Source organism: Nerophis ophidion, linkage group LG07, assembly GCF_033978795.1.
Source record: "Nerophis ophidion isolate RoL-2023_Sa linkage group LG07, RoL_Noph_v1.0, whole genome shotgun sequence".
Lineage (NCBI taxonomy): Eukaryota > Metazoa > Chordata > Actinopteri > Syngnathiformes > Syngnathidae > Nerophis > Nerophis ophidion.
In genome coordinates, this window is record NC_084617.1 from 77,298,714 (window position 1) to 77,307,983 (window position 9,270).

General features: G+C 39.1%; 1 protein-coding gene across 1 annotated transcript in view; it reads right to left on the reverse strand.

Annotated features, from left to right (window-relative positions):
* The window catches only part of LOC133556847 (E3 ubiquitin-protein ligase RNF181), a 10,995-nt gene extending 5,235 nt beyond the window's left edge, over positions 1–5,760 (reverse strand). The window contains exons 1-4 of the mRNA XM_061907163.1: positions 5,442–5,760; positions 4,103–4,239; positions 2,295–2,410; positions 2,153–2,227 (exon numbers count right to left, since the gene is read on the reverse strand). Of these exons, the coding sequence (XP_061763147.1) occupies positions 2,153–2,227; positions 2,295–2,410; positions 4,103–4,239; positions 5,442–5,527 (414 nt within the window). The 5' untranslated portion in view covers positions 5,528–5,760. The remainder of the gene's footprint in view (positions 1–2,152; positions 2,228–2,294; positions 2,411–4,102; positions 4,240–5,441) is intronic.
* Between the last annotated feature and the right edge of the window lie 3,510 nt (positions 5,761–9,270).

Sequence of the window (9,270 nt, forward strand, 5' to 3'; positions counted from 1 at the left end):
CCGGACATTCCCAAATAATTGTTTTCGATGTATAAGATGGAAAGAGTAGCTGCTATTATGATGTTCAACTATACTAAGTCTTTCAATGGTTGGAATCACCATCATATACTAGTTAACTATGGTCATTTAATTACTTACTATGGTCATTTAATTACTTACTATGGTCACTATGGGGTATCTCAGATTGTAGGTGGGTTTTTTTTCACTATGTTTGTTGCATTTTCCTTGCATTTTGGTTTATTTTAAAATATGTCGTCAATATTCAGTTTTTTATCATTCATAGTTAATATTGTAAATCCCACATTCTTTATTGTCATGTACATTCTGGGTGTCTCATTCAGTAAAAAAATTTAAATTCCATTCTGTTTTTTAAGGCGGTCTGTCATAACGTTTTCAGCTTCCAATCATTATTGTAAGGTTTTGTATTATTTTTCCTAAAAATAGATATACTGGCCCCCAGACACACTTTTTATCTAAATGTGGCTCCCTGAGTAAAATAACTGCCCAGGCCTGATCTAGTGGTGTGCCAAAGAATCACTTGATTAAAGTACAGTGTTTTATTTTCCTACATTCAAACTAGTGTTTTCCCAATACCAATATTTTGTTACCAAAATGTCATTTGATACTTTTCGGTACTTTTCTAAATAAAGGGGACCACAAAAAATGGCATTATTTTTTATCTTTATGTTAAAAAAAAATCTTAGGGTACATGAAACATGTTTATTATTGTCATTTAGTACTTAAATAAAATGTTGAACATACTAGACAACTTGTCTTTTAGTAGTAAGTAAACAAACTAAAACTCCTAATTGGTCTGCTGACGTATGCAGTAACATATTGTGTCATTTATACACCTATTATTTGGACAAGTGGTAGGAAATGTATTATTAATCCACTTGTTCATTTACTGTTAATATCTACTTACTTTCTCTTTTAACATGTTCTATCTACACTTCTGTTCAAATGTAATAATCACTTATTCTTCTCTTCTTTGATACTAGACATTAGTTTTGGATGATACCACACATTTAGGTATCGATCCAATACCAAATAGTTACAGGATAGTACAATAAAATATATACCTAATAAACCAATAATAATATGGTTAAGAAATACTGATGTAAAGGGTAGGTGTCACACTGTTTTCTCTTTTAACATGTTCAATCTACACTTCTGTTCAAATGTAATAATCACTTATTCTTCTCTTCTTTGACACTTGACATTAGTTTTGGATGATACCACACATTTAGGTATCACTCCAATACCAAGTAGATACAGAATCATACATTGGTCATATTCAACGTCCTCATTTGTCCAGGGACATATTTCCTGACTTTATAGACATAATACCAATTAAAAAAACAAGAAAGAAGATTTTGTTATGTCAAAAAATATCAATGTAATAATCATAGTAGTATCAACTAGATACGCTCCTGTACTTGGTATCATTACAGTGGAGGTCAGGTGTAGATCCACCAAAGGCATTTGTTTTGATTGTGACGCCGGTAAGCCATGGTGTGTAGTGAAGCATGTTTAGCTATTCCTCGTCCTCCAGTGATAATTTAACTTATAAGAAACATACTTTGTCGCCATGGTGGCCAGGATTAGAGATTTAGACTTAGCTAAAACACTGTGGATAGATGTTAGCCGCTACCTAGCTAGCCATGTCTCAAAGCAGCTCTTCCTGAGGGCGTTTCAGTGATATAACTTCACCTTTATCTTGACTTTTTACACCAAAATACGTCCGTTCTCCCTTTTCTGTCTACACACTGTGTCTGCTTGTAAGTACTCTGTGTGTGTGCGCTGCCCAACATGCTCCTCTGCTGGTAAAGCAGCAATGACATGACGTGACGACGACGGGGGTGGGGGACCAGTACTTTTTAGAGGTGGTATAGTACAGAATATGATTCATTAGTATCATGGTACCATACTACTACCAGTATACCGTACAACCCTAATTCAAACGCAGTGTTACTGGTCAAACTGTGTGTAATGTTACAGTGAAAAGTTAAAAAGCTTAGTTTCTAAATAATATTTAGGCCTGCTATGCTAGGGTATTTTAATGTGGGTCATTATGGTGGTGCATGGAAAGACAGTATTTTATCTGAGGTGGTACTTTTTTTGAGAAGCACTGTTCTGGTGTCACACCCACCTTGTCTTTCTTGAACTCTTCGTACTCTTCATTGTCAGTGGGTAGTTCAAGGCGACACAGCGGACAGGAGTTGGTCTACGTTTGAAGAAGAAACACGTGTGAGAAGAATGTTTGCAACACGAGGGTCACAAACACCTCCTACCTTCCCCAACCAGGGCAGGATGCATCCGGCGTGGAAAAGATGCTTACAAGGCATTTGTCGTACGGCCTCCTGCTCTTCAAACTCCAGCAGACACACGGGACACTTTAAGCCTTTGTCTGCCAACGCAGGAGAGGAAAACCAGCTTGGTTGTCACACTTTTAGACTTGGCTACCAAAGGGAGATAGCAGGAACACCATCACTACATCAATATTAACACTTCATCAACAGTAGCAGGAACACCATCACTACATCAATATTAACACTTCATCAACAGTAGTAGGAACACCATCACTACATCAATATTAACACTTCATCAACAATAGTAGGAACACCATCACTACATCAATATTAACACTTCATCAACAATAGTAAGAACACCATCACTACATCAATATTAACACTTCATCAACAATAGTAGGAACACCGTCACTACATCAATATTAACACTTCATCAACAATAGTAGGAACACCATCACTACATCAATATTAACACTTCATCAACAATAGTAGGAACACCATCACTACATCAATATTAACACTTCATCAACAATAGTAGGAACACCATCACTACATCAATATTAACACTTCATCAACAGTAGTAGGAACACCATCACTACATCAATATTAACACTTCATCAACAATAGTAGGAACACCATCACTACATCAATATTAACACTTCATCAACAGTAGTAGGAACACCATCACTACATCAATATTAACACTTCATCAACAATAGTAGGAACACCATCACTACACCAATAATAACACTTCATCAACAATAGTAGGAACACCATCACTACACCAATATTAACACTTCATCAACAATAGTAGGAACACCATCACTACATCAATATTAACACTTCATCAACAATAGTAGGAACACCATCACTACATCAATATTAACACTTCATGTATTTATGTTATTCACATGTGAATAATGCTGCATAACAGACTGTATTTATATTATTCACATGTCAATAATGCTGTATAATAGACTGTATTTATATTATTCACATGTGAATGATGCTGTATAATATACTGTATTTATATTATTCACATGTGAATAATGCTGTATAATACTGTATTTATATTTTTCACATGTCAATAATGCTGTATAATTGACTGTATTTATATTATTCACATGTGAATAATGCTATATAATACAGACTGTATTTATATTATTCACATGTGAATAATGCTGTATAATAGACTGTATTTATATTATTTACATGTGAATATTGCTGTATAATAGACTGTATTTATATTCTTCACAGGGATCAATAAAGTACTTTCTATTCCATCCATTCATCCATTTTCTAAAGCTTGTCCCTATTATATTGTATTTTATTGTATTGTAGGCAGCACGGTGGCAGAGGGGTTAGTGCGTCTGCCTCACAATACGAAGGTCCTGAGTAGTCCTGAGTTCAATCCCGGGCTTGGGATCTTTCTGTGTGGAGTTTGCATGTTCTCTCCGTGACTGCGTGGGTTCCCTCCGGGTACTCCTGCTTCCTCCCACTTCCAAAGACATGCACCTGGGGATAAGCCCCTCCCACCTCCAAAGACATGCACCTGGGGATAGGCCCCTCCCACCTCCAAACAACACTAAATGGGCCCTAGTGTGTCAATGTGAGTGTGAATGTTGTCTGTCTATCGGTGTTGGCCCTGCGATGAGGTGGCGACTTGTCCAAGGTGTACCCTAACTTCCACCCGATTGTAGCTGAGATAGGCACCAGCGCCCCCCCCGCGACTCCAAAGGGAATAAGCGGTAGAAAAATGGATGGATGTATCGTATTGTAATGAGTGTTACCTGCTTGTTGTGGAGAAAGCAGCACCACAGGGAGAGTCTGCACAGCGACTTTGGCAGCCGGGGGAGGAAGACGCTGCTCCCAGTCTGACGAGTCAAAATGTCCCGAGTCCATCAAGTCCAAGCCCTGCATGAGTGACCTTCACACACGCACACACACACACACACACACACACACACACACACACACACACACACACACACACACACACACGCAGGTGAAGGTGAAGAGGCGTCACTAATAAAGTTATTAAAGTCCTACTGAAAGCCACTACTAGCGACCACGCAGTCTGATAGTTTATATATCAATGATGAAATATTAACATTGCAACACATGACAATACGGCCGCTTTAGTTTACTAAATTGCAATTTTTAAATGATGACGCTTATGTTGACGCGTGCTTGTGACGTTATTGGTTGGAGCGGACATTTTATCCCAGCACCACTCACGGCTAAAAGTAGTCTGTTTTCATCGCATAATTACACAGTATTTTGGACATCTGTGTTGCTGAATCTTTAGCAATTTGTTCAATTAATAATGGAGACGTCAAAGAAGAATGCTGTTGGTGGAAAGCGGTGGATTGCAGCTGCCTTTAGCAACTGAAACGCAGCCGGTGTTTCTTTGTTTGTTGTGAAGCTTTAGCGAACATGTTTCTCTACCACATGTCAACCAGCAAGTTTTTGGTTGAAAAAATTGTGGTATTAAGTCGGCTCTTACTGGAAACTTGAGCGGAGTTAGCGTCCTCCTGCAGCAGCTGTCAAAAAGACAGCTGTAATCTTGGCTCCTCCACTGGCGGTCAACGTAGCCTTCTGACTTTGAGGTATGACTTTATAATCTCACTAAAACACTATTGACACAATAAGCAGATAAGGGATTTTCCAGAATTATCCTAGTAAATGTGTCTAATAACATCTGAATCGCCCCCACTGCCGTCGCCTTTTTATTTTTTTTTTCTAGTCCTTCACTCCAAATTTCCTCATCCACAATTCTTTCATCCTCGCTCAAATTAATGGGGAATTCGTCGCTTTCTCGGTCCGAATCGCTCTAGCTGCTGGTGGCCGTGATTGTAAACAATGTTCAGATGTGAGGAGCCCTACAGCCCGTGACGTCACGCGCACGTTGTGTTTACAGGCAAGGCTTTTTTTTATTAGCGACCAAAAGTTGCGAACTTTATCGTCAATGTTCTCTACGAAATCCTTTCAGCAAAAATATGGCAATATCGCGAAATGATCAAGTATGACACATAGAATAGGAACTTCTATTCGCGTTTAAAAAAGAACATCTCATTTCAGTAGGCCTTTAGTATTAGTATTAGTGTGGTGTGGATGTCGGTGGGCAACCTGGCGAGCTCCAGCAGTGCGTTCTGCCGGTATTGTTCCTCCGGGTTGGTGGGCTCGCAGTCGTGTTCGTCGAAGTAAGAAGACATCTTCGCCACTTTTACAACTATTGATATTTTAAAGCCAGCTGCCACGCACTGTCGTTAAAACTCAAGTAAACAAGTATCACATCATTATATATTAAGAAAAACAGAATTAAAAAAAAGGCTACAGAATAACAAGCCGCGCCTGTTGTTGTTTTTCTAGAAGATTCCACAAAGATGTTGCTATGCTGTCAACAACGGACCCTTGTCATTTTTCCGGGTACGTCACCCTCCGTGACGTCACAAACATTTTCCTCCAATCACGGGGCCCGAGTTCTTCTTCGTTTGAAATACTTTTTTTCATCAACTTTATTTTCTGAACAATGACGAAGTGATGTCCGTAGAGGGCATATAACCGCAGTTATATATTGATATAAATACATGGTAGCATTGTTACACAATTTTCATAATAAAAAATGTTTGATTACTATACATTTCCCGGACAGATTGATGGATAATTTGCTTTGCTTGTTGCAGGATCAAATATTTGAGTAAACATGAGGTACATGTGTCTGTTAAAATTGAAACAAGTATACATGTATTTTGTCAGGAAGTGCTTTATCATGCCCAACCTTTTTTTGCAGGCCACATAAATGTCATGTTGGACCACATCAAATGTGAAGTGAAGTGAATTATATTTATATAGCGCTTTTCTCTAGTGACTCAAAGCGCTTTACATAGTGAAACCCAATATCTAAGTTACATTTAAACCAGTGTGGGTGGCACTGGGAGCAGGTGAGTAAAGTGTCTTGCCCAAGGACACAACAGCAGTAACTAGGATGATTGAAGCGGGAATCGAACCTGCAACCCTCAAGTTGCTGACACGGCCACTCTACCAACTAATGCGGTGAAGTGTATTTCTGGTCTTGTGACCTTCAGAAGGGCGCCCCGGCAGTGCAGCTGCATCAAAAGAGACGTCGGAGACGGTTCGCTGAACAAAAAGTTGCTTTATTACAAGCCAGCGTCATCATACAGTACTGCAGTACCTGGAGGAGTCCAAGTCCAAAAATGAGTCTCTCCTAACCCGGATAGGCCGAACCACAGTCTTTTATTCCTTCTTCTTGCCCCTGGGTGTGTGCTGATTCAGAAAAACACAACCTGATCATGTAAGGTGATATTTGTCTGAAAGTTTCTTCAACACAACTGATTTAAATCATAACTTAAGTGTTAGCTTTGAGCTAGACAGGTAGTCTCTTCTCAAGGATAGGGCTATCACTTTCGGATTCCGAAGTCCTAATAAGAGGCTCTTTTCCTACGAGAAGTGATCCAATCCACCTGTGAATATCAAACTAAGGGGCCTTATCTTATCATGTGCTCAAACTGAAATACCACTATTTACTTAAACTTGGTGGTTTGCTTTCTCCAAGTTGGATATAAATAGTCACCATAAGCAAAACATGATGAGAGTTAATTAATCACTTCAGCGTCATATCACATTAAATGACACGGCAGGCCACGTATAAATGAAATAAAATTTAGATTGGGTCTCGGTCCCTTGAGTGACACCTGTGTCTTTACTAAACAGATAAAACATTTTCTAAGCAGACCAACAAACCTGGTGATCTTTCCTTCCCGCTGGACCAACATGATTACTATTTACTGAACAAACAAAGCCCGCGACAATGATTTTGATACCAAAAAAAAAAAAAGTTTATTCATGTGCTCGGTCTATTAGTGAGAGATCTCACAACAGACACAACACCTTTAGACATTCAAAACAGAGACAGAAAAAGATATAAAAGTAACACAAAACATGTAAAAGGGGACATGTCTTTGACTAAATAACCAACAAATTAATGTGACAGCTGTTGCATGAACTCCTGTGAGACAGAAAATACTCTAGAACAGGGATTCTCAAACTGTGGTACGCGGGCTCTGTTTAGTGCAGACCGGGGCCAATTTGACCTGAGCAATTGAGCTTTTCAATCTGGCCAGCCGGACATTCTCAAATAATATTTTTAGATGTTTAAGAAGGAAAGTGTAGCTGCCATTATGATGTGCACTCATCTTTTCTAATGACCCTAAGTCTTCAACTATACTAAGTATTTCAATGCTTGGAATCTGCATGATATACTAATTACCATGGTCATCTAACTAGTTACTATGGTCATCTAATTAGTTACCATGGTCATCTAACTAGTTACTATGGTCATCTAATTAGTTACCATGGTCATCTAATTAGTTACTATGGTCATCTAACTAGTTACTATGGTCATGTAATTAGTTACTATGGTCATGTAATTAGTTACTATGGTCATCTAATTAGTTACTATGGTCATCTAATTAGTTACTTTGGTCATCTAATTAGTTACTATGGTCATCTAATTAGTTACTATGGTCATCTAATTACAAACCCTGTTTCCATATGAGTTGGAAAATTGTGTTAGATGTAAATATAAACAGAATACAATGATTTGCAAATCCTTTTCACCCCATATTCAGTTGAATATGCTACAAAGACAAGATATTTGATGTTCAAATTTATAAACTTTATTTTTCTTTTGCAAATAATCATTAACTTAAGAATTTCATGGCTGCAACACGTGCCAAAGTAGTTGGGAAAGGGCATGTTCACCACTGTTACATCACCTTTTCTTTTAACAACACTCAATAAACGTTTGGGAACTGAGGAAACTAATTGTTGAAGCTTTGAAAGTGGAATTCTTTCCCATTCTTGTTTTATATAGAGCTTCAGTCCTTCAACAGTCCGGGGTCTCCGCTGTCGTATTTTACGCTTCATAAAGCGCCACACATTTTCCATGGGAGACAGGTCTGGACTGCAGGCGGGCCAGGAAAGTAAATAAATGGGTTGTACTTGTATAGCGCTTTTCTACCTTCAAGGTACTCAAAGCGCTTTGACACTACTTCCACATTTACCCATTCACACACTGATGGAAGGAGCTGCCATGCAAGGCGCTAACCAGCACCCATCAGGAGCAAGGGTGAAGTGTCTTGCTCAAAGACACAATGGACGTGACGAGGTTGGTACTAGGTGTGGATTTAATCAGGGACCCTCGGGTTGCGCACGGCCACTCTCCCACTGCGCCACGCCGTCTCATTTCAAATTGTTTTTTTTTTTACAACGCCACGCTGTTGTAACATGTGCTTTGGTCCAGATGACACAATGTCAAATATTTCCAAAAACAATTTGAAATGTGGACTCGTCAGACCACAGAACACTTTTCCACTTTGCATCAGTCCATCTTAGATGATCTCAGGCCCAGAGAAGCCGGCGGCGTTTCTGGATGTTGTTGATAAATGGCTTTCGCTTTGCATAGTAGAGCTTTAACTTGCACCTACAGATGTAGCGACCAACTGTATTTAGTGACAGTGGTTTTCTGAAGTGTTCCTGAGCCCATGTGGTGATATCCTTTAGAGATTGATGTCGGTTTTTGATACAGTGCCGTCCAAGGAATGGAAGGTGACGGTCATTCAATATTGGTTTCCGGCCATGCTGCTTACGTGGAGTGATTTCTCCAGATTCTCTGAACCTTTTGATGATATTATGGAGCGTAGATGTTGAAATCCCTAAATTTCTTGCAATGTCACTTTGAGAAAGGTTGTTCTTAAACTGTTTGACTATTTGCTCACGCAGTTGTGGACAAAGGGGTGTACCTCGCCCCATCCTTTTTGTGAAAGACTGAGCATTTTTTGAGAAGCTGTTTTTATAGCCGATCATGGCACCCACCTGTTCCCAATTAGCCTGCACACCTGTGGGATGTTCCAAATAAGTGTTTGATGAGCATTCC